The sequence below is a fragment of the Mirounga angustirostris genome, unplaced genomic scaffold (genome assembly GCF_029215605.1).
Source record: "Mirounga angustirostris isolate CCGP_5_RB_7025 unplaced genomic scaffold, mMirAng1.0.hap1 SCAF_10, whole genome shotgun sequence".
Classification (NCBI taxonomy): domain Eukaryota; kingdom Metazoa; phylum Chordata; class Mammalia; order Carnivora; family Phocidae; genus Mirounga; species Mirounga angustirostris.
In genome coordinates this window covers 111,830,454-111,856,194 of record NW_026991718.1, presented here as the reverse complement: position 1 = coordinate 111,856,194, position 25,741 = coordinate 111,830,454, and the positions used below count along the sequence as shown (strand labels likewise).

Sequence of the window (25,741 nt, the reverse complement as noted above, 5' to 3'; positions counted from 1 at the left end):
AAAATAAAACAAGAGAAGGGCTTCGCCTAAGACCAACAATGACAAATTTGCTGTAAATAATTAACTCAATCCTCAAAACAGAAAACTAAAAGAAAGAAAAAAGTGCTCTTTGACAAGGGGCTTTCTTCTAAGGATCACGAGTGAGGACATCAGTCCTGTGGACTGGAAGCATTTCCTTTCCTTCCAGAAAGGGTGGCTGAAAAGAAACCCAAGGTGCCATTTGAGTTTACAAGGCTCAGGGCCAAACCAAAGGCACAACTTCCTCCATTCTTGAGGAAGAAGATGGTTTCTAGAGTCGTGAAAGACTGGAGAGGGAGAGAGGAGAGTAACTCATGGGAGCCCCATTCATGCAGAAGCCTTAGTCTTGAAGGGACTTCCTTTGCACATCCAAAGAACCCTTAAAGGCACAGAGTTTCTCCTACACTAAACTGTTTCGAGATCTACTTCTCCTCCAGTAAAGAACATCATCATAACCCTGCATGCTTGTTCTTGTGGATGCTGATTAGCAGACTAGTGGCCTAACGAAGGAGTGACCTGAATCCATTATGTGCATTATTTAGCACCATCAACACTGGCTTTCAGCAGTAGAAGAGACTCTCATAAAAAGACCACTTCCCATCTACGTTTTGCTTCATTGCAGTCTTTGGGGGTGGGGAAAGACAATGAGACTACTGGTCCACATGAGGCTTGGAGATTTTCTGGCTTTCTGTCTTTATCTCTATTACATTCCAGCTCTCTGGCTCCTGGTGCCATGTGTAATTAGCAATGACAACAGATATGCTGGCACTTTTCCTTCTAGTATCTTGAAAGGATGTATGACAATCTATCACCAGGATCAGTGTGTAGGAATTAAAAAAAAAAAAATGAAAGCTTTGAACCGAAACAAATCTGGGTTTCAATCCTCACTTTACCACTTTTCAGCCATGTGACCTTTTTTTAAGTTTTTATTTAAATTCCAGTTAGTGAACTTACAGTGTCATATTAGTTTCAGATGTACAATATAGTGATTCAACACTTCCGTACAACACCCGGCGCTCATCCTGGTAAGTGTGCCCTTAGTCCCCATCACCTGTTTCACCCATCCCCCCCACCTCCCCTCTGGTGACCATCAGTTTGTTCTCTAGAGTTAAGTCTGTTTCTTGGTTTGCCTCTCTCTCTCTTTTTTTTTTTCCCCTTTGCTCGTTTGTTTTGTGCCTTAAATCCCACATATGAGTTAAATCATGTATTTGTCTTTCTCTGACTGACTTATTTCGCTTAGCATTACACTCTCTAGCTCAATCCATGTCATTGCAAATGACAAGATTTTATTCAACAGTATATATATATGTGTGTGTGTATATATCCATGTGACTTTGAACAAACCAGTTCATTTCTTTGAAACTCAGTTTTCGTTTCTAATACAGAGACAACACTGCTGAGCTCAGAGGTTTGCTATGAAGATGAATAAGGTAATACTTGTAAAGCACATAGAATGGTGTCGAAGAGTGTCTGGCATACAGACAAGCCCTGGTGACTGGTCGCTGTCAGTATCTACCATGAATTCTCATCTGCCTTGGCTTCTTGGAGCGTTTGACCGTTGATCTCCTTCCGCCCTGCGCCTCTCCTAGCTCCTCCTTTGTCAACAACACCTTCAGTATTCCATAAAGGGGGCAGGGATTGTCAGTGATTCAGAGACCTCTCAGCTCCCTGTGCTTTTTCAAATCAAGGTTGAAAATTTCCAAACTAACTAAACTAATGTCAAGTCTAAGATCCAGAGTGTTTACCCAGAATCCAGGCTCAAGGACAGATCTGTCCGCTGTGTCTGAAGCATAGACAATGTTACCTTTCTGTTCAAGCTCCAGGGAAAGATTTATCAGAGCACGTTTCCAAGTGTATCCCTGTCTCTAGCTCACTTGCGCCTCCCAGGATGACTTCACTGGCTTCTTTACTGTGGCCCAGACTTTTCTAGAAGCTGCTCTTTCTCTCACTGCATCATTTCATTTGTCTTCTTTCCCGGGAATTAACCACTGCTGTGTCCAGGTCAGGTCATGTTTTCATCCCTCCTAGAATATCTTTCTCTAACTGCCCCCACCCCACAACCTATCCCCCCCCCCCCCCCCAATGCAGGCCATTTTAAGTTTCCTGTGGACCAGTGCTCGGGACATGGTGGCAGAGGAATTATCTAAAGGGATTCCTGTCCCTAAAATGCTTACAGCTTCTTCAGGAAAATAGAAAGGAATCATTTTTAGAACTTCCAAAAACACTTCAGAAAGGTTTGCTAAATAAATCAGATCTTGATTAAGCATCTACTATGAACAAGGTACTCCGTTGAGCATCAGAAATACAAAATAGTGTAGGATACTGTCCCCTAACAGCCAGCTGTATTAGGATAAACTAGGTTATGGGGCGGGGGGTGGGGGGGACTCTCAGTGGCTTATAAGAACAAAGGTTTATTTTTCACTCGTGCCGCGTGTCCACTGCAGGCTGGTTGGAGACACTGCTCCACATCTTCTTACTCAGGAACCCAAACCGATGGATAGCCACTCAGTTGTTGCTGATCACCATGGCAGAGGACAAGACTGGTGGGTCTTGAACTGCCCCCTACATGCCCGGACCTCGGACGTAATGTGCAGCGCCTAACTCCCTGACTACAACAGTGACATGGCCCCATCCAGCCACAAGAGGGCCAAGAAGTGCGATCCTATCACAGGCCTGGAATGCAGAAAGCAGGAAATCTATCATCACAGTGGTCAGGTGGGATGGCGCACGTGAATAAAAACAATACAAAGTTGTGCTGCATCCAAGTAAAATAAAACAAAACAAAACAACAACAACAACAACAACAACAAAAACCATATTCCAGTAGAACAGAACATGGGACAGTCAGCAAAGGCAAAGGCCAGGGTGGTCAGCGAAGCTTCGTGGAGGACCTTTTCGGAGCCTTGAAGGAAGACAGGTTTCAGAGAAATGGCAGAGGGGAGGGTGTGAGAGCGTACTGCAGGCAGGGGGGTGGTGTGAACACAGCAGGGGCCGCTGGCATTTGAAAACGATGAAAAACACTGCTTGGCTACAGCCGGGAGCTCATGCACCGAATAATGTTGCAGAATTGCGTAGACAGAGGACTTCTATTTTTTTTACTTTTTATTTTTTTTTTAAAGATTTTATTTATTTATTTGAGAGAGAGAATGAGATAGAGAGAGCATGAGAGGGAGGAGGGTCAGAGGGAGAAGCAGACTCCCCGCCGAGCAGGGAGCCCGATGCGGGACTCGATCCCGGGACTCCAGGATCATGACCCGAGCCGAAGGCAGTCGCTTAACCAACTGAGCCACCCAGGCGCCCCGACAGAGGACTTTTAAAGTCTTGAATGCAAATATAAGAAACTTAGACTTAGCTCTGGCTTCAAAATCAGAAAACTGAGGGAAGGCTAAGACGGTAGGGCTTTGGTCCCTCCTCCCTTCTCCCTTCCAGCTTTAACCTGAGTGTCTTTCCTTTGATCTGTTTGATGCATGGAATTTCATTTAAGTTTTTGTTTTTAAAAAGTTTTCTGCTGCTTTAGAAAGAAGATTGAAAATTCTTGGTGTCAACAATAGGGAGCCTTTTTTTTTTTTTTTAAGTTTTTGAGCATAGATTCTTAGAATTCAGAACTAAGAGGCTGTCTCATCTGCGATGTATCGAAAGCAAAAATTCACTCTAAACAACCCTCGCCTTTTTTCTTAAACACTTCCAGTGACGGAAAAATTAGTACATGTCAACATAGCACATTCCATCCTTGGACTCCTGTCATTTTAGGAAGTTATTTCTATTGAACCAGAATGTACCTTCCATAACATTTCACCATCATCCTGATTTCTGCCCTCGAACAGCTACAGAGAAGGAAACCAAAAACAACTCCATGTCAAATACTGGAAGACAGCTACCCTGGTCTCTTTGGTCTTTTCTCCTCCAGCTCATCATCTTAAATTTCTTCTCTCCACACTGAAAGCAGGACAACATGCTCTCTTCTTCTGGTGAGATCTCTCAACATACTTCTCTTCCTTTATTAAAGCGGCAGACACCTCAGAAGAGAAGTTTAAAAAAGAAGAAGGCCCAGTAGCTTGTCTATATAAGGCCTCCCTCCAAATATATATTCTGGGTCTGGGAGAAAACTATGTGGTCCTTCAATTTGAACCCCCACTAATAACCAGGGACCTAAGAAAACCAGGGCACTTCAGGTAGGATCCTGTCATGGTTAAGAGCAGAGGCACTGGGAGTAGACCTATCTGGGGGATACCCTAGGTCTACTCCCTTTTAAATGGGTGATACATATATCATTTAGCTTCCTTGAAATTTCTCTGATCAATAAAATAGGCTGTTTTAGGTCCAGTTTCCCTGGAGGCAGAGTCTGAAAGAGGGATTTGGGTGCACATGATTTCTTGCAGGAATATTCTCAGGAAAAGGAGGGTGAGGGAACAAGACAGGACAGGAGAAGGAGCTAAGCAAGGATATGGTCCCAGCTGGAGAGCATCTTCAGCCTGACCTCACAGGGAACCTGCAGTGTGAATTGTACCAGAGCTGGTCCTGCCTTGCGGCAAGGAGACCCTCTTATATATTTCTGTGTCGGTCAGTCTTGGTGACAGACTGCCCCTGAGGGGAAGGTGATAAAACCCTCAGGGCAAGGCAGCGCCCATGCCCATGCCAAGGGCAATTCTTCTGAAAAGGGGGCAGCTGTGACCCTCACAGCAACTCCCATGGCAGCTGGGAATGGGTTGCCTTTTGATTTTGTTGATCATTTCTTCTGCTGTGCAGAGGCTTTTTAGTTTGATGTAGTCCCACTTGTTTATTTTTGTTTCGTTGCTTGTGCTTTTGGTGTCATATCCATGAAATCAATGGCAAGACCAATGTCAAGGAGCTCCCTATGTTTCCTTCTAGGATTTTAATGGTACAAGTCTTACATTTAAGTCTTTAATCCATTTTGAGTTCATTTTTGTGAATGGTGAAAGATGTTTTCATTCTTTTTCATATGAGTATCCAGTTTTTTCATCACCATTTATGAAAAGACTATCTTTTCTCCGTTGAATATTCTTGGCTCCCTTGTCAAATATTAGTTGACCATATAGGTGTGGTTTATTTCTTGACTCTCAGTTCTGTTCCATTGGTCTGTGTGTCATTTTTATGTCAGTTTCATACTGTTTTGATTACCATAGATAGCTTTATAATATAGTTGGAAATCAGAAAGTGTGATGCTTCCAGCTTTGTTCTCCTTGCTCAGGATTGCTCTGGATATTCAAGATCTCTTGTGGTTCCATGCAAATTTTAGGATTTTTTTTCTATTTCTGTAAAAAAAAAATGTCACTGGACTCTTGATTTAGGAATTGCACTGAGTCCATAAATGTCTTTGGGTAGTATGGACATGTTTACAATACTAAGTCTTCTGATCCATGAACATGAGATACTTTCCCATTTATTTGTACCTTCTTCAATTTCTTTTATCAAAGCCTTGTAGTTTTCAGTATAGAGATCTTTCACCTTCTTGGTTAAATTTATTCTGAAATACTTTATTGCTTTTGATGCTATTGTAAATGGGATTGTTTTTATTTATTTCTTTTTCAAATACTTCGTTGTTAGTGTACTGAAACAGAACTGATTTTTGTATGTTGGTTTTATATCCGGCAACTTGGCCAAATTTGCTTATTACTTCTAAGTTTTTTGGTGGAGCCTTTAGGATGTGTTATATATAAGATCATGTCATCCACAAACAGAGAAAATTTTATTTCTTCCTTTCCGATTTGGATGACTTTCATTTCTTTTTCTTGCCAGATTGCTCTGGCTAAGACTCCTACGACTATATTAAATATAAGTGGCGAGAGTGGACACTTTTGCCTTGTTCCTAATCTTAGAGGGAAGCAGGCAGAGCTGCTGGCTGTGCTCCATGGTCAGATGGAACCACTACAAGGGCTCTGCAATCACCTTTGGTTGGATCAGATCTCAGGCTGTTTCCTGACATGGTGGTACCACTGGGTGTACTCTACTGTTGGGCCCGGCTAAGGCTGGGCTCCATAATCGCCCCTGGTCAAGTGGGATTTCAGGCTGTGCTCCCTGACCAGAGGGCACCACTGGCTGGATTCCATGTTCAGGTAGGGCTGCAGCAGGCCTTTGTGGTGTGGTCCAATGAGACCTCACGTTGTGCCCTGCCATCAGGTGGGGCTTAGGCTGTGTTTTGAAGTTGAGCAAGGTCACCGGCTGTGCTCTGCTGTTGGGCAAAGTTGCTGGCCATACTCTGGTCGAGAGGTGCCTCCAGATGGATTCCACAGTTGGGTGGCACTGGAGGCCATGCTCCATGGTCAGTGGGGTTGCTGTTCAGACCCCCTTGTCACACAGGGCTACAGCCTATGTGCCACAATTGGGTGGAGACACTGGCTGGGTTCCCTGCCTGGGTGAGGCCACAGGATGTCTCCAACCATTGAACAAGGGTATAGGCTGGGCTGGACTGCAGCAAGGATGTAGGGCAGGGATGTAGGCTGTTGGCTCCTCCTCTGGGAAGTGCCATAGCCTGGGTTCCAAAGCTGCCCAGGGTCACTGGTCTGGCTCCTTGGTTTTGTGGAGCCAGAGGCTATATATGTAACAGTTGGACAGAGCTGCTGGCTTGGCTCCCTGCCCAAGCACGGCTGTAGGATAGGCTCTGGGGCTGCCCAGGTTCTCCAGCCAGGCTCCTGGTCAGCAGGACCAGAGGCTATACTCTGCAGTTGAGCAGGGCTGCACATTTGCTTCCCTGCCTGGACAGGCCATAGAATGAGCACCATGGCATGTGTGGCTCTTTGGCTGGGGACATAAATCAGATGGAACTGCCCACTGAGCTCCCTAGCCATTTGGAATCACTGGCTTGGCTCTGCAGAGGGACAGAAGCGCTGGCTGGGATCTCTGCTCAGGTCTGCTGCAAGCAGGAATGCGGTCCAAGAACTGAGTACTGGCTGGTGTTTGCCCTGCCCCCTTCTCCATCTCATCTGAGTCCCACTAATCAAACCCTGCAGATTCTCCCAGTGAGCCCCGTGAAGCAAGACCCCAGTGAGCCCCTCTGAAAGCATCCCACAAGGCCCAGCAGGATGTCCACCTTGGGTTCTCTCTCTCCCCCTGGAGAAACCATAGACCAGGGGGTCCCTCTGGGTGCAGCCTGGGGGGAGGGGTGGTACCATCAGAGTGTACAGTCTTTCTCCATTTCTGAGGTCCACATTTCCATCTCACCCCCAGGTTCTGGAATTGCCATAATGCTGTTTTGTCTGTGGAGAGTTGCTAGTTGGTCTTTCTGTGAAGGGGACTGACGTTGAGAATGATCTTTGCCACCTTCTTAATGATATCACTCCCCCTCTTATTTCCTTGAGGAACTTAGGAAATCAAGGCACCCTGATTGGATGGAAACCACATTTCCACTCTCTGGAGGAACGAAGCTTTATAAGTGATATGGACTATATCATAAGAAACAAAGCTGTATCCTGCTCTTGCTATCTCTGTCTCTGTCAAATAGATAAATAAAATCTTAAAAAAAAAAAAGGGGGTGGGGGCACCTGGGTGGCTCAGTCATTGGGTGTCTGCCTTCGGCTCAGGTCATAATCCCAGGGTCCTGGGATCGAGTCCCCCATAGGGCTCCCTGCTCCGCGGGAAGCCTGCTTCTCCCTCTCCCACTCCCGCTGCTTGTGTTCCTGCTCTCGCTATCTCTGTCTCTGTCAAATAAATAAATAAAATCTTTAAAAAAAGAAAAAGAAACAAAGCTGTACTTCCTGCACACATGGAGAGAGAACTCTCATGGGGGTGAGGGAAGGCTAGATAGGAGGCAGGGGACAGGTCTGTAGGGGGAGGGTAGAAAAGACTCCGTAGCTGGTAAAGGAATCAAACAAGTACTCAGCCCCACAGTGAACACCCAGGTTTGGAATCAGAGCCAAAAGAGCAACCACGTTTTGGGGGGAGTCTTGGTGCCAAGTCCCAGACTGTGGGGCTAAAGCTGGTGAAACCCCTGCTCTTTCTGGCCAGTCTGGCTCCAGGGCCAGGGCAGAGCCAAGCTTTTAGCAAAGGGGAGCAGAAAGCTATGATGCCAGGCAGCCTGACTGTCCCCCTCCTTCTGGGTGAGTATAGCCCACTACACTCTACATGCCTGATGCTATGTGAAGTGCCAGGATTGCGCAGAACTGCAGATGGAGAGAGAGAAAGAGAACATGTAGCTTTTTGCAGTGAGGGTGAAGAGGAGAGGAGGTAGCTACTTCTAACTATGGTGACCTAAATCCACACTTGCTTGTTCCCGAAACACCACCAAGCCAACAGCAAAGGGATTTTATTTGTGGTATTAAAACCACAAGGATGAAAGGAAACAGGAAAAGAAACAATAACAAGCCGTTGTGAACACTGGAAGCGATTCTTAAGAGAGCTGAGAAGAGAAACCACCAAGCCAACAGCTCAGAGGAGGCCAGATCCGGGCCACCAAACTCCCAGGAGTCACGGGCTTGGCGGTGGCGAGCTCTCTCGGGAAGTGGGGTAAATGGGGTCTCCAACACCAAGATCCATGAAAATCTGCATAGCCCAGATCTCCTCCCCCGTGTAACACTGACTTTCCTTCTCCTATCTGAGCAGAAGACTAGAGCTTTCTTATCTGCAGAGGCTAATACATGGTCTCTGGGCAGGGGAGAGGGGCGACATGATGCCATGTGAGAGCAGGGGTAACCTACTGAACACAGGAGAGTTAAGTGAAGTTGTACATATTTAATGTTCAGACCCCGCATTCTTTCCCATCTCAGCTTTGAGGCCTGTGGCAGGCAGATTTATACATTTTGGGCAGGGTTTTGGAGAAATCTGACCAATCCCAGAGGAAAAAAAAACTTGAAGATGCAGACACTGTGTTTTATTCTGTTCAGGCTGCCGTAACAAACTACCATTGACTGCGTGTCTTCAACAATAAACATTCATTTCTCCCAGTTTTGGAGCCTGGGAAGTCCAAGATCAAGGTACCAGCAGATTCAGTGTCTGGTGAGGCTCTGCTTCCCGTTTTATAGGTGGGGTCTTCTTACTGTTTCTTCACGTGGTAGATGATAGGCTGAGAGAGTTCTCTGGGGTCTCTTCTGAGGAAGACACTAATCCTATTCATGAGGGCCCTAAGCACCTCCCAAAGGCCCCACCTCCTGACACCATCACACTGGGGGTTGGGATTTCAATGTATGAATTTGAGAGGAACACAAACTTTCAGGTCATAAAGATTGCAGAGGATTCTTCCCAGGAAAATTTGACCAGTCCAAGACAAAAAAACCCGAAGACACAAACACTGTGCGTTCTTTGATAAAATAAGCCAGTTAGTGGTGGCCCACCCAAAATAGAAGCATATAACCAACAACTACTAGCCAGACGAGGGAAGTTTCTAATATACAAAAAAAGAGAAGAGGGGTGGGTGGCAAAGAGAAAAAAAACCAACAACTTAAAAAAAACATTATGCAGGGGACAATGTCATCAGAAAAATCATCAAAATAACAGAAACTGGTACAGGATACTGTTTTTTAAAAGAAAGAAAAATAATGAGAAAAAAACTTCAGTGAATAAAAGTACAAAGATAAAATTCCTAGAAATTAAATTCAGTGTGAGAGAGTAAAGTAGTAGGGAAAATAGAAGAACATGAGAGAATTAGTTAGGGAATCCCGCCTTGGAAAAATAAGAATTCCAGAAATAGAGATCAAGAAACACAAAGGGCAGAAATCATCAAACACCTAAGTCAAGAAAAAAATGTCCTAGAATTGAAGGGCGTGTGTTTGCAGACTGATGGGGCTCACAGAGAGCTTAGCGGAACTGATTAAAATAATCCTACAGGGGCGCCTGGGTGGTTCAGTCATTAAGCGCATGCCTTCGGCTCAGGTCATGGCCCCAGGGTCCTGGGATCGAGCCCCGTGTCAGGTTCCCTGCTCCGCGGGAAGCCTGCTTCTCCCTCCCCCACTCCCCCTGCCTGTGTTCCCTCTCTCACTTTGTCTCTCTCTGTCAAATAAATAAAAAAATCTTTAAAAGAAAGAAACTAGAAAGCTATTAAATAAATAAATAAATAAATAAATAAATAAATAAATAAAATAATCCTACAAAAAATGTAGGCACATCATCATGAAATTTCAACACCCTGTAATGAAGAGAAAATCGTAAAAGCTTTCAGAGAGAAAGCACAGCTTATATACAAAGAGACGAGTTTCAGAAGGGGCTCAGATTTCTCCATGGTGACACTAGATGGAACATGAAAGGCCATGGAGCAATGCTTTCAAAATTTTGAGAGGAAATCATTTCCAATATGGAATGAGCGACCACACTATTAACCAAGTGTGAGGTTGGTCCATGGAGGTCAGACATTTTCCAGAGGCCATCAGGAGGTGCTCCACCAAAAGTAAAGGAGTAGATCAGAAAAGGCCTTGGATCTGGAAAGCAGGCATTCATCTCAGGAGGGTATCAAAGAGAATCCTCCAGGATGATGTCAATGGAGACCCAAGATGACAGCAGGTCACCAGGCATGGAGGCACCCAGCTCAGTGTGGAGCAGGTGCAAGGGTCTGGGGGCAAGGTCTCCAGGCAGATAAAATTGATAAGATACCTAATGATTCTGGACATACTCAAAGGAGATGATAGACAGCTAAATTCTCATTCTTCAGAGCAGGAATTCAATGGGTAATACCTAAAACTGAAAAAAAAAAAAAAACAATAGTAAGCATCTTATTTATAGATATGGAAGTGACATCCAAAGAAACAACCAAAAGATATGAATGTGGTTTTCTTTGGAGAGCAAGGAATGGAGAAAGGGAGATGTGTGGCACCTATACACCTATTCAAAGCTGACTCTGAAAAGCATGTGGATGTGTGGGTTTGATGAAAATTTAAACTAAGTATAAAAATTAAAATAAGGGGTGCCTCGGTGGTTCAGTTGGTTAAGCGTCTGACTTTGGTTCAAGTCATCATCTCAGGGTCCTGGAATCAAGCCCCACGTCAACCTCTGCACTCAGCAGGGAGTCTGCTTCTCCCTCTCCCTATGCCCCTCCCCTGACTCATTCTCTCTCTCTTTCCCTCTCTCTCTCAAATAAATAAAATCTTTTTAAAAAAAATTAAAATAATACACATAGAAAGAAACAATGGATTAAGAATTAGGCCTGGGAATAAATACAGTTTTCTGCTTAACTCTTCAGTTTCTAGGGGCGCCTGGGTGTCTCAGTCATTAAGCGTCTGCCTTCGGCTCAGGTCATGATCCCAGGGTCCTGGGATCGAGCTCCGCATCGGGCGCCCTGCTCGGCGGGAGGCCTGCTTCTCCCTCTCCCACTCCCCCTGCTTGTGTTCCCTCTCTCGCTTGTGTCTCTGTCAAGTAAATAAATAAAATCTTTAAAAAAAAAAAAAAGCATTTAAAAAAATAGTAATAAAAAAATTTTTTTAAAAAGATCCCCTCTCGCCCTCTGCCTCCCCCTCCCCCATCTTTCTCCCTCTCTAAAAAAGAAAAGGAAAAAAGAAATGAGTAGGGGCGCCTGGGTGGCTCAGTCATTAAGCGTCTGCCTTCAGCTCAGGTCATGGTCCCAGGGTCCTGGGATCGAGCCCCGTGTCAGGTTCCCTGCTCAGCGGGGAGCCTGCTTCTCCCTCTCCCTCTGCCTGCCTCTCTGCTTATTTGTGCTCTCTCTCTGTCAAATAAATAAATAAAATCTTTAAAAAAAAAAAAAAGAAATGAGTAAATTGAAACAGAATAATAAATGGTGGAACAGGGTCTAGCTCGGGATTTGGAGGTGCTTCCCTCTTCCCCAGGTGAGTGGTGTTTCACGCATGTGTCTACCATGAGCAGACGCAAGCCATCCATTCACATTCTGACCCTGTGGAAAGATTGGAGATATGCCGAGGGTGGCAGGGGTAAAAGCTTCTGTCAGATTGGAAAGAGGGGCTGGTGCTAGCACCTTGGGCTGGGCAAGCTTGACAAGGACTCTTCTCTACTTAAAACCTTTCCAAGGCTCGGGTACGCTGGCACAGACAGGCAGTGGTGCTTAGGGATCCTGTCCTCCCTAAGGAAGCTGTGAATGGTGCAAAAGCCAAGTGATTTCAGGGACTAGTGTGAGAAAAGGTCGCTATTGCCCCCCTTCTTTCCTGCTTTCCCTGCCCTCCCCCACTCTCCTCACACACCAGAACTCCTCCCCCAACCCCTGGGGCTGACCAAGGAGAGGAGGTCTGGGGGCGCCGACAGAAAAATCTGGAAGTAACACTTGGCGCCTAAGTTCTGGCACCTGCCCCTAGAAAAGATGTCTGGCTGGGTGCCAGCTCTCCTCTTATGAGGGTTTAGAAAACAAAGAGGCTACATTTGTTGCATCATATTTCAGTGTGTTCCATGTTGAGCCCTCAACCTGATTTATTATTCTAAACCAAAGCATGAGACATTGAAACTCAGAGGAGCCGAATAGTTTGCTGGGGGTGTCATAGAGCTAGCAAATGGTGGGGCGGGGTCTCTCCTAGGGTTTGGGGGCTCTTCCCTCTTCCCCAGATGAGTGGTGTTTCACGTTGCTGCCTGCCAGCCCGTCCTCCCAGGCGTTGGAGTGCCCACGCTCTCCCTCCGCTGAAGAGACCTGGGACAAGGTCTTCAGCCGAAGTTAGCAAAAACGGCTTCATCACTCCAGGTGGCTCAAGGACTAGTCTCTGGTCTGACAAAGTGACAAGCAAGCGGTTGTGCTCGGCCCGGAACAGCCTGCCTCCCTCAGACCTCTCAGTCACCACCCCGACTGCCCCACACCCACAGCTGGACCAACACCCCAGAGCTGACATGCCTCCCCTTATCCACTTTTGTCTTTTAGAGACCAGCAGGGAGCAATCACACAACAGCCAGAAAGATTTTTTTTTAATATATGTCAGCCCTTTTCATAACTGAACTTAAAACCCTCCAAGACGGGGCGCCTGGGTGGCTCAGTTGGTTAAGCGACTGCCTTCGGCTCAGGTCATGATCCTGGAGTCCCGGGATCGAGTCCCGCATCGGGCTCCCTGCTTGGCAGGGAGCCTGCTTCTTCCTCTGACCCTCCTCCCTCTCATGTGCTCTCTCTCTCTCTCATTCTCTCTGTCTCAAATAAATAAATTTAAAAAATCTTAAAAAAAAAAAACCCTCCAAGACTCCACATCATACATAGAAAAAAAAAATGCATGGTCTTTACTATGTCCTACAGAGTCCTGCATTATCCGGTCTAGAGATCCACTATTACCGTGGTTTGAATGTAAGTTAAGTAAGCTCCTTTTTTCAAACGTAGTTTTCCAGTTTGGGAGCAGAAGAGTAGAGAAGGAAAGACATTCATTCTGACCTCGGGAAGACTATGTCTATTCAACTCTTTTCTCTCTAAGAGAAGAGGCCCCACCATCTCTGCTCTGTGTCAGGGAGGATTCGGACATTGAGGGGGAGAGAGAAGTGAAAACAGTCAGCTCCCTGTGCGGACCCACTGGCAGTGTGACCCTAGGAGGGACACTGATTCCCTCGCTGGGCTTCGGTCTCACCAATGAGCAGATCGGAACAGCTGGGCTGTCGGGATCCACCCAGTCCTCATATGCTGTGGTTGTCTGGATGCTGAAAATCAGGGAAAATGGAATGGTGCAGAACGTCATGTTTTGCCAACATAGGTCCCATCTTTTCACTTTTGCCTGGAATGCAATGTCTGGAACAAACAGTTCGGGTCATCTATGGTACCCTGAATGGGAAGAGTGTTTGTATTTTGAGGAGTCCCAGAGGCTGGCACTCCCATGTTTGTGGTAAAGACCAGGCTGCCTGCCCATGACTCTTGGGGTTTCATCATCATCCTTAGGTGCCACGTGGGCTACCGGGCCTCCCCCCAGTGCACCTGTGGTCACTGGCAGATGCTGCCTCTGACAACACCAGCACCCCCAACAAGGTGGTGTTGGAGACCCAGACAAATGTTTTAAGGAAGGCACCCCAGCCTGGGTATCTTTCTGGAAAAGCCGTAATGAGGCCCTCATTCCCACTACCAACAATCTCTTTTCACAGTTGGCTTTGTAGAATCTTCATGCTGTCCAGACCACAATGGCATTCAGCCTTAGAGGCTTCTGTGCTGTCCAGAACATGCCAGGGTCCCACTTTTAGCATTACTCAACATTAACACTTAGTACATCTTGGGGCGCCTGGGCAGCTCAGTCAGTTAAGCGTCTACCTTCGGCTCAGGTCATGATCCTGGGGTCCTGGGACCGAGCCCCGCATCGGACTCCCTGCTCGGCGGTGTAAGGTGCACGGCGCAGTTGGCACTCGGATGGCGGAGGGCACGGCCAGGCTGGTGCTGGGAGCTTCATCTCTCATCACCGTTCTCCCGGTTTCCCTCCAGTCACACCCTGTGTCTCACTTTCAGCCCCAGCGTAAGCCTCTGGGCGGACTTCCTCTGCCTGGGACGCCAGGTGGGCTCACCTGCAGGGCCGTCACCTCGGTGAAGTCTCGCCGGCCCCTCTGCGTTCCGCGTGCGTGGCGCCCCCTGGCGGTCCCTCGGTGCAGGCGGTTTAGAGCGGGTAGCAGGACCTTGAACCGGGTTGCCTGCCCCCCCCACCCCCGGCTGACCAAATGACCGCAGGAGGCGTGCCAGCTCGGAGTGTGTGGCTGCAGACCCTGGGCTCCGGGACCGCGGGGGCCGAAGCCGTGGGCGGCTGAGGGCACGTGCGGGTGACATTGGTCCGGCCGAACAAAGGGACCTCCAGCCGGAGAGGCCGGAGCCTGCCCCATTCGTTTTGCCGTCGCCTCGGACTTGCAGCCTCACCTTGGGCCACTTCCAGCCATGAAGCTCCTTTTGCTGACTCTGGCTGCCCTCCTGCTCTTGTCCCAGCTCACTCCAGGTAACGGGGACCTTTTCGGGGAGGGGCAGGGTGTGGAGACTGAGGCCTGGTCCCGGAACCCCCAGGCCTGGGAGGATGGGCTGCCCTTTTGGAAACACCGAGAGAAGGAGCCCTCGCCCGCAGCAGGTGCCAGAGCTTAGGTACCAACCACGACATCCAGAGCTTCTGGCTCAGCCACCCCGTCCATCTCGGCTCTCTCAGGGAGCAGCTGCTGGTGGCCTTGCGCGTGAGAAAGAATGAAAGGGGTGCGCAGGAGAAGGAAGAAGAGGGCAACCGTGGGCCTTTCACAAAATAGTCCCCAGAATGTTCTAGGCTTTGTAAAGATCACAACCACCTTAACCAGAGAGAAAAACTCACATTCTCTGTGCCTCTGTGCCAGACCCTGTGTTGGAGGCTAGGGCCACAGAGATAAATGACAGTGGCCCTGGGGGAGACAATGAACAGCATTTACAACCCAGGGTGACATGAGCTGTGACAGAGGGGGTCTAGGGATCTGAGGTGGACATGGGAGGGACCAGCCCAGTCTGAGGGCCAGGAGAGTCCTCCTGATGGGATACCCTGAGTCCTGAAAAGTATGTTGAGATTAGAAGGGGAAGGAGAAGAGAAGGAAATAGGAAGGGTGTCCCAGGCAGAAATCAGCTTATGCAAAGAAAGGTCCAGCTGTGGGAGAGAACGTGGCACCTTCAGAAAACTGGCACACCACTGAGTGGGTTAGGGGCATGGCGAGGGGGAAACTGAGGAAGGATTCAAGGTCCAGGTCTTGATCGGCCTTGACTACCAGGTGAGGGAGCCATGGGAAGGCTAACCGGATTTGGGCAATGGTCAGACTTGCCCATCCCACAACCCCCGGCCTTGCTATCCGCCCACATCAAGGCTTCTGCCCACATCAAGGCTTTCACCTAACATTTCCAAAGGGGCAGAATGTGTCATTTCCTCAACCAAGCTGACCTCAGGCCTCGTATCTGCCTGTGGCAAGTGCCTGACCCACCACTCACCACAGGGTAGAGGCGCAAGCGTCAGAACCCAGGTCAGAATGCCCCACCATTTGCTAACTCCGTGACCTCCTCAGTTTCCATTTCCTCTTCTCAACCTGCTACAACAATAACGTTTGTGTAGTGGTATCAGATTGAGGGAAGACACAGAACACACTGAAATGTATCTTCTTTATTTTATATGGTTTTCACTGGTTCCTGGAAATTTATTATACTAAAATCATAAAGACACTCACCATCTACTATTTGGTCACTCAGTGGGACAGTTTATATAAGAAAGACGGAATGAATGCTTGGTGATTTTCCTGTATGTGTGAATCCACAAGATAATGATTTATTTTTCTATCATCCTCCAAATGTGACAAAATAGTTTTTAATATATTTGATGAATTTTCACACATTGCAGTCTTTATTCTTGCTGAAATTCAAATTGCCACATCTTTGGCTTGTGGTAGCCTTATTGTACATATATCCCTGCTAGTTTGTGATCGTTTCCTTGTGATAAAGTCCAGCTTATAGACACCACAAGAGACACACTTGTAGTCCGACGGAGTCAGACATATTAACTTGGCACAGCAAAGGAACCGTGGGCAAAAGAAGGAACAAATAAGGTTTCTATAGGATTAAGGAGAGGGACAGAGTTTAGGTAAAATGTAAATGAAGTTATATGTTTTGTTTTCTTTCAAGTTTTTATTTAAACTGTAGTTAGCTTATAGTGTAATACTGGTTTCAGGAGTAGAATTTAGTGATTCATCACTTACATACAACACCCAGCGCTCATCACAAGTGCCCTCCTTAATGCCCATCAACCAGTTAGCCCATCCCCCCCCCAAACTCCCATCCAGCAACCCTCAGTTTTTTCTCTATAGTTAAAAGTCTATAATGTTTTGCTTCCCTCTCTCTTTTTTTTCCTTCCTCTACGTTCATCTGTTTTATTTCCTAAATTCCATATATAAGTGAAATCATATGGTATCTGTCTTTCTCTGTGAAGTAGTGTTTGATAGACTTCATGTCTAAAGGGATTAACATCAGGCTGAGGCTCAGAAATGGATTCAGGGTTCTATTTCCATGGAAAGTACAAAATTAAGAGAGATGTGGAATTTCGTATCCCAAAACCCCTTCTCTGACACTCTGCCCTTGGCTCTGAAATCAAGGACACTTTTCTGTATTGAAAGACTGGTTCCTCAGAAAAGAATGTAATGTTCCAGTCCTGACCATATGATTTCAAATACAAAATTTCAGAAAGATGTGACTTCAGACTTTGTCCTTTTGTTAAGTGACAAAAGCAGTTTCACTGGTTCATAAGTGGTTATCTGGTGTAACGAGATATTCTAGGCTCATCTTGTACAATTCCTGCCCAGATCTTGAATTCCCCATTTCTTCAAGAAGCTCTGATTCTTCTTTTTTAAGTAGGAAAATGGTATTTCAGAACCGTGATCTAGATGCTAGAGATATTCAGTCCTACTAAATTAGTCCTTCATTCCACATCTTTTCAGTAGACAGAGCTGGGTGGGAAAATCGACACATTGAATACATATAAAATATCTCATGAATTATTATTAATACTTCCTATTTAAAGTGATCTTGGTTAGACATGATAGGGCACACTTAATGAGGGGTATTCCTATCAGGAGAAAAAGCATCACTAACAAAAGTGTGCACCCAGGACCAGAGTCCTGTTGGGAATATCCAGGAAAAGCCGCCAGAAGCAAACTCACGGGTCCCAGAGGTCAGACTATATTGTTCACTCAACAAATGCTTTGGTTTGCTTACGCGGATGTATTCACACACACACACACACCAGAACGGTTTCTGAGAAATGTGAATGTGGCAGGCATTACCAACAATTCCACATGTGGCTCCCTCACATGGCAAAATGATGTCTAATGCAAGTTGATGATGGACAATGGTTTTCTGGAACTCCTAGAATTGTCAAAAGACTACGGTAGTATTTTTAGTGACATTGTCAGCAGCTCGGATGACTTCACGAATGAGCACATGGAAAACTCAGGCACTGCACTGAACTTCTCCAGTGCCCTCCAGACTGTTTCTCTAGAAATTGCCATAGCATAAAACCTATCCCCAATGCCAGTAAGCCCATCTAGCTTACCACGCTTTTCAGCTCCTTCACACAATTCTTTTCATCCCCACCTGAGAACCAGATGTTTTGCAAAAGAGTGTACTTATCCCCAACCACTGAGTTCAAAAGCGAGGGTTTGACTCCTGACGTGAAAAGGCAACAAATTGTTCCAGCTTAATCCAGTTGCACAGCAAGAAAAGGAAAAAGAGCTGGGCAAGCTCTCATGGCCCTTTACAATTCACGGGGCGGGAGGAACAGGGAACAGTGAAACTCTGAGTCACTTAGGCTTTTCAGGGCCTTCTGTCAGTTTAGCAAGTTTTAATTTTAACTTATGGTGAGTTCTTTCTATTTTTTCTGAGGCTTGAGAATGATAAGGATGTACGATTTTTGGCAAAATGGCCATTCCCTAATTAAAGTCCCAGTAAAAAGAGCACCTCGGTCATTAGAAAGGCAGATAGGCGTTCCCAAGTAGGAAAGACAAACCACAATTGTTTTTAGTCACAGGAAACAGTTGCTTTCTGGCAAGGAAAAGCATCTAGTCCTTCACAGAAAAGGCAGATGGTAGTGAGTACAAATCCTTGAGATTTAGGGAGCTGTATAGAGTCCCTGAGACAGCGGTTCCTTTTCACGTCCCACTTTTACTGTTTTTCCAAAGGTTATTAAGCTGGCAGGTGGAACATATACTGGAGCTACCCTCACTGATCAGTGGAAACTTCTCCACCAGTGTTGTCTTAGAACAGTTTATAAGTTTTCGGGGCACCAGTCTGGCTGAGTCAGTGGAGCATATGATTCTTCGTGGGGTTGTGAGTTCAAGCCCCATGTTAGGTGTAGAGATTACTTAAAAATAAAATCTTAAGGGCGCCTGGGTGGCTCAGTTGGTTAAGCGACTGCCTTCAGCTCAGGTCATGATCCTGGAGTCCCGGGATCGAGTCCCGCGTCGGGCTCCCTGCTCGGCAGGGAGTCTGCTTCTCCCTCTGACCCTCCTCCCTCCCATGCTCTCTGTCTCTCATTCTCTGTCTCACAAAAAAAAATAATAATAATTAAATAAATAAATAAATAAATAAAATCTTAAAAACAAAAGGAGAGTTTATAGGTTTTCTTTACTGTGATGGGTCAAATTTTCCACCAAGCTCCATTTTTGACCGTCCAGAAACACCAGTTAGCCGTCTTAGTGTCTCCATAACACATCAGATTTCTCTCAGTACATTTTTTCAGAACCTAGTTCTTGTGATGGCAGTTTGCTCAAGGTTCAAAAGAAGTTTTAAAAGATAATTTAAAAAAAACTCCTGGCACATATATATGTGTGTGTGTATATTAACATATGTATATATATGTATATATATGCATTTAACACATGTTATATATATATACATATGAACATGTGTGAAAGATTTTATTTAACTCATAATGAGAGAACAAGGCAGATTTTATAACTGGATCAAAGCATAAATAGAAACTGGCTTTTTCCCCCCCGTGGTGCAGGGGAGGAGAGAGAGAGTCAAATTAACCTCTCTGCAACAGAACATACTTGCAAGTATAGAGAAATAATGATTTTTGCCCTACCATTATTTATCAACAGCTCATAGAGTTGTAAAATAACTCCCACACAATCAAAATCAGATAACCCTGAGGACTGTGATCGACCAAGACCAAGGACTATTGACACTGTTGGTGATTATTGACCTTTTGGCACCATCGATGATTTGGGCCAGATAGTTCTTTGTTGTGGCTGCCCTACGCATTGTAGGGTATTTAGCGGAATCCTTGGCCTCTACCGACTAACTGCCAGTAGCACCTCGCACCTGTTGCAGCAACTAAAACTGTCGTCACACATTTCATTGCCAAACATCCCCTCAGGAGCGAAATCGCCCCAGTTGAGAACCCCTGCTCCGGACGGTGCGAGTTTTCCTCTGAAGCACGTATTTCCCCCGTGAGTCTCCCCTGCATTGGTCTAAAAATCATCTCAAGGAAAGCTTACTCCCGATCACAAAATACACCTGGTCAAAACCTACAGCCAAAAGAAGGAAATAATAAAGGTTACAAATTAATGAAACTTACAATTAACTTAAGAATGAATGAAATAGGGCGCCTGGGTGGCTCCGTCGTTAAGCGTCTGCCTTTGGCTCGGGTCATGGTCCCAGGGTCCTGGGATCGAGCCCCGCATCGGGCTCCCTGCTCAGCGGGAAAGCCTGCTTCTCCCTCTCCCACTCCCCTTGCTTGTGTTCCCTCTCTCGCTGTGTCTCTCTCTGTCAAATAAATAAATAAAATCTTAAAAAAAAAAAAAATGAATGAATGAAATAGAGAATAGCCAGGGCTTGAAACTGCCCAAAGAAAATGGTTGAACGACACAACTAGAGGTCCCAGGCTTCATTCAGCTGCTGGAGCCCCTGGAAACTCGAGTCAGAGCAGGCTTGGGGCTTTTACAGAACAAAGAGAAGGGTACAGGTCCTTGTTTGGCTCAAGTAGAGATTTCATCTTTAACTGCTGCAAAACTTGTGGTTGGAATAGCAACTGTCCCAGATTCGTGTGTCTCCAGGTTGAGGTCATGGGTGCCATCCCACCCCCAAAACTGTCAGAACACTTCTTTCGGGAGCTGTGTTTGTAAGCCTTGCAATTTGTTGATTAGTCAAGATTCCAGAACAGGAAAGGCTTCAACAACAATATGGGTGGGTTGTTGCCAAGGGCTCCAGGGGAGGGGAAAATGGGGGTTACTGTTTGATGAGTATAAGAGTTTCAGTGTTATGAGATGAAAAGAGTTATGGGGGTGGCTGGTGATGATGGCTATACACAATGTGAATGTATTTAACACCACCGAACTGTGCACTTAAAAATGGTTAAGATGATAAATTTTATGTTATGTGTACTTAACTACAATTAATGAAAAAAACCTAAGTACAGCCACCTCGTAATGATAGACCTTGGCAAAAAAAAAGTAAAATTATGAAGAAAGTGATGGAATATTAGCCAAAAACAAAAACAAAAAATAGACAGTATAGATGAACCTTGAAAACAAGCTAAGTGAAAGAAACTAGACACAGAAGGCCACATATTATATAATTCCATTGGCATAAAATTTCCACAGTAGGCCAATCTATAGAGAGGAGGGCCGATTGGTGATTGCCCAGGGCTGGGGAGAGGGGTGCAGGGTTTCTCTTTTGGATGATTAGAAAGTTCTGGAACTAGATGATGGTGATGGTTGCACAACATTGTGAATGTACTTAATGCCCCTGAACCACGCACTTTAAAATGTTTGATGGGTGCCTGGCTGGCTCAGTCGGAGGAGCATGCTATCTTGGCCTTAGGGTCGTGGGTTTGAGCCCCACATTGGGTGTGGAGATTACAAAAATAGATAGATAGGGGTAGGGGCGCCTGGGTTGCTCAGTCGTTAAGCGTCTGCCTTTGGCTCAGGTCACGATCCCAGGGTCCTGGAATCAAGCCCTGCATCGGGCTCCCTGATCCACGGGAGGCCTGCTTCTCCCTCTCCCATTCTCCCTGCTTGTGTTCCCTCTCTCGCTGTGTCTCTCTCTCAAATAAATAAATAAAATCTTTAAAAAAAGAAATAAATAAATAAGCAAGCAAGCTTTAAAAAAATAAAATGCTTGAACTAGTAAGTTTTATGTTCTTTGTATTTTACCACAATTTTTAAAAAGGGAAGGAGAGAAAAAGGAGCCCAACGGTCAAAGGCAAGGGAAACTGAGGACCCTCTATCACACTTGCTTTAATACCACCTCTCAGGGCTGACACTGTCTCCATTTCTCTTTTTGTGTATGTCAGGCGGCACCCAAAAATGCTGGAATCTTCACGGCAGATGCCGTCAGAAATGCTCCAGGAGAGAAAGGGTTTATGTTTACTGCACCAATAATAAACTGTGCTGTGTGAAGCCCAAGTTCCAGCCAAGAGAAAAGCTATGGCCATTTTAAGTTCTCTGAAGCCTGACGCCATGAAAATGCAGATGGAGCCGCCCTGAGTCTGACCCCAGTGGATTCCTAAATTCTATCAATAAACACATGTGGCTGATCTCTGTGTTCGCCTCTTAGTCTACCTCAGCCAGTTCTCAGGAAATCCCCTTTCAGGTGAAGTCAAAATATTTTCATAATAATAATAATAAGACAGTATTTGCCTTCTTCAGTCTATCTCACAAGTGTGCAGTGGAATCTTCTGGAATCTATGTGACATATGATGATATCATTGTTCCGTCAGCTAATGAAAAGTGTGTTTATGTATCCTTATGTTTCTAGAATTTTTTAAGATAGCAGGCTTAAAGTATGAGGGTGTTCATTTTCAGAGATTAACTCAGGTTGTTCTCAGTAATTCTATTGTGCTCTTACTAGCCATCTTTAGTTACATCATTAATCTCTGTAACCTCATGTTTATCTAATAATAAATCATTACTTTGAAGGGGCACCTGGGTGGCTCAGTGGATTAAGCGTCTGCCTTTGGCTCAGGTCATGACCCCAGTGTCCTGGGATCAAGCCCCACATCGGGCTCCCTGCTCCATGGGAAGCCTGCATCCCCCTCTCCCTCTCCCTCCGCTGCTCCCCCTGCTTGTGCTCTCTCTCTCTCTCAAATAAATAAATAAAAATATTTTAAAAAATCATTACTTTGAAATTCCAAAATGTTCCTTTGTACCTGTGTGCAAACCCAAGGAGAACGGAGAACACTGTTATCTTGGTTTGCAGAGGCTATACTCTCCCTGAGGGAAAACAACACTTACTCTACACTCTGCAGTTCTTTTAAATACAATTTCTAGCACACAATTGAAAAATATTAAAAGCCCTTCACAAAGGAAGGAAAATAAGATCCATAACCAAGAATAAATATAGTGGGTGCCTGGGTGGCTCAGTTGGTTAAGCGACTGCCTTCAGCTCAGGTCTTGATCCTGGAGTCCCGGGATCGAGTCCCACATCAGGCTCCTTGCTCAGCAGGGAGTCTGCTTCTCCCTCTGACCCTCCCCCCTCTCACACGCTCTCTCTCTCATTCTCTCTCTCAAATAAATAAATAAAATCTTTAAAAAAAAAATAGTCAATAGTGGCAAATCCAAACTTGGCACAGGTGTTGGATTTCACAGACAACTTTAAAATAACTATTATAGGGACACCTGGGTGTCTCAGTCGTTAAGTGTCTGCCTTGGGCTCAGGTCATGATCCCAGAGTCCTGGGATCGAGACCCGCATCGGGCTCCCTCCTCAGTGGGAAGCCTGCTTCTCCTTCTCCCACTCCCCCTGCTTGTGTTCCCTCTCTCACTGTCTCTCTCTGTCAAATAAATAAATAAAAATCTTAAAAAAAATAAAATAACTATTATAAATATGTTACAGAAATTAGAGGGAAAGATTGAAAGGTTGAATAATTTAAACCAATATACAGAAAAATACTATATCAGTTTTCTATTTCTACATGACAAATCACTCCAAAACTTAGTGGATTAAAATAACAAGTATTCATTAATTCTCAGATTTCTGTGTGTGAATTGAGTGGTTCTTCTGATATTCTCACCTGGGGTCACCCATATGACTGCATCTCTGTCCATATGACCTTTCCGTTTCAAGGAAGTTAAAGCTAGGTCTAAGAAGGTAAACCCCAATATGCAGCATTTTCAAACTTCTGTTATCATGCTTTCTTAAATCCCATTGGCCAAAGCAATTTTTGCTTTTTAATTTAAATTTTAGTTAGTTAACATACAGCACAATATTGGTTTCAGGAGTAGAATTTAGTGATTCATCACTTATATATAATACCCAGTGCTCATCACAAGTGCCCTCCTTAATGCTCAACCCATCATTCCCCCAATGCCCACCTCACCTCCATCAACCTTCAGTTTGTTCTCTATCGTTAAGAGTCTCTTATGTTTTGTTTCCCTCTCTCCCTTTTTTCCTTTCCCCTTCCTGTGTGTTCTGTTTTCTTTTTAAATTCCACATTTGAGTGGGATCATATACTATTTGTCTTTCTCTGACTGACTTATTTCACTTAGCATAATACACTCTAGCTCCATCCACGTCATTACAAATAGCAAGTTTTCTTTTTTTTTTTTTTTTTGATGGCTGAGTAAATTCCATTATATATATATACCACACCTTTATCCATTCATCAGCCGATTGGCCAAAGCAATATGACCTGCAGTCAGTATGAAAAAGGACTACACGAAGGCATGAATACTGGAGACATGATTCATGGGGATCATCAGTGTATCAGTCTACCACAAATGGAATCTTCTAAGAATAAATTTGACATTCTAAATTGAAAAATACAAAATCTAAAGTTAGGAATTTATTGGATGGGCTTAACAGCAGACTAGGCAGAGTGGAAGAAAGAATCAGGAAACTCAAAGACAAATCAATAGGAAATACAATAAAAGCACAGGGAGAAAAAGTATGCAGAACAAACAGAACAGAGAATAAGAGACTTATGGGACAATTTCAAATGTTCTAACATATATCTAATTGGGAGTCTTAGAAGGAGAAAAGAGAGGAAATGGGGAAGAAGAAATATTTTTTAAAGTATTGGCTGAAAACTTTCCAAAATTGTTGAAAGATCATCAATTCACAGACTCAAGAAGTCTAATGAACTCCCTTCAGAATAGACACGAAGAAAATCAAGTTTAAGCATAACATAGTCAAACTGCTAACAACCAAAAGAAAACATACTTCCCAATACCTGTGAATATTTCAAACAAAATACATTCAATAATTTTATGGAGAAAATTAGAAGCCCTTATTAAAAGACAATATAGAAAGCCTAAATTTATAGAGACGTACCATGTTTATGAATTAGAAGACTCAATGTCTTAAAGACATCAATTCTACACAAACTGTTTCCCAGATTCAATGATATTCCAATCAAAATCTTAACCAAACCTTTTCCAAAACTTGACCAAAATTGTACACTTATTAACAAATGTTTTATTAGGGGCATAGACATAGATGATGAAATGAGCAGTAAAGCACATACTGAGGATAATGGTCAACTCTAAGTATAGGAATTGGAAGAGGTAATGCTGATATTCTACTATTTTATCTGGATGGTAGGTATGGAGATATTTGTTTTCTTATTATTTTTATACTTTTATATATTTTAAATATTCTTTTGACTTCTCAATCTATAATAAAAATCAAGTTTTTCAAAAAGAGATAAAATCCATGAACATTAAGTGTCTCAAAATCTTTAAGTCCAGAAAAAAAGGAAAAGATAAATCAATCATGAAGACCTAGAGAAGAATATATGTGAAAATTACATGGTGGGAATGTAAAACAGTGCAACCACTTTGAAAGCACTAGACAGTTTCTCAAAAAGTGTAATGTACCATATGATCCAACCGTTCACATCTAGGTGTTTACCCAGGAGAAACAAAAGCATATGCCCACACAAAGACTCGTAATATAATTGCTCACAGCAGCTTTATTTGTAAAAGCCCAAAACTGGAAACACTCTAAACTGGTGACAGGTGAACAGACAAACAAGTTGTGGTATATCCATACAATGGAATATTATTCAGTAATAAGAAGCAATGAAGTGGGCGCCTGGGTGGCTCAGTTGGTTAAGCGACTGCCTTCAGCTCAGGTCATGATCCTGGAGTCCCTGGATCGAGTCCCGCATCGGGCTTCCTGCTCGGCGGGGAGTCTGCTTCGTCCTCTGACCCTATCCCCTCTCAGGTGTTCTCTCTCTCTCATTCTCTCTCTCTCAAATAAATAAAAATAAAACCTTAAAAAAAAAAAAAAGAAGCAATGAAGTACTGATGCTACAACGTGGGTGATTCTTCCAATAATTACGCTGAATGAAAGAAAACAGACAAACCATGAGACATTCTTGGTCCAAAAATGTCTGTGTCATCTGACCTCCATGCATCCTCCAATTTTGACACATGGCATTTTGGGTCCCTACTTA

The 25,741-nt window shown here is 44.7% G+C and overlaps 1 protein-coding gene across 1 annotated transcript; it reads left to right on the top strand.

The window, feature by feature from the left end:
- The first annotated feature begins 14,734 nt into the window (after positions 1-14,734).
- On the top strand, positions 14,735-21,784 carry DEFB123 (defensin beta 123). Its single transcript, XM_045883840.1, has 2 exons — positions 14,735-14,792; positions 21,639-21,784. Exons 1-2 carry the CDS (start codon positions 14,735-14,737, stop codon positions 21,782-21,784), a joined length of 204 nt encoding a protein of 67 aa, XP_045739796.1.
- Positions 21,785-25,741: the final 3,957 nt, after the last annotated feature.

Bases quoted from the DNA above. Each gene is read 5' to 3' on its own strand.
- DEFB123 (XM_045883840.1), top strand. From the start codon at position 14,735: ATGAAGCTCCTTTTGCTGACTCTGGCTGCCCTCCTGCTCTTGTCCCAG. The intron at 14,793-21,638 runs GTAACGGGGACC...TGTGTATGTCAG, and splicing joins CTTGTCCCAGCTCACTCCAG to GCGGCACCCAAAAATGCTGG.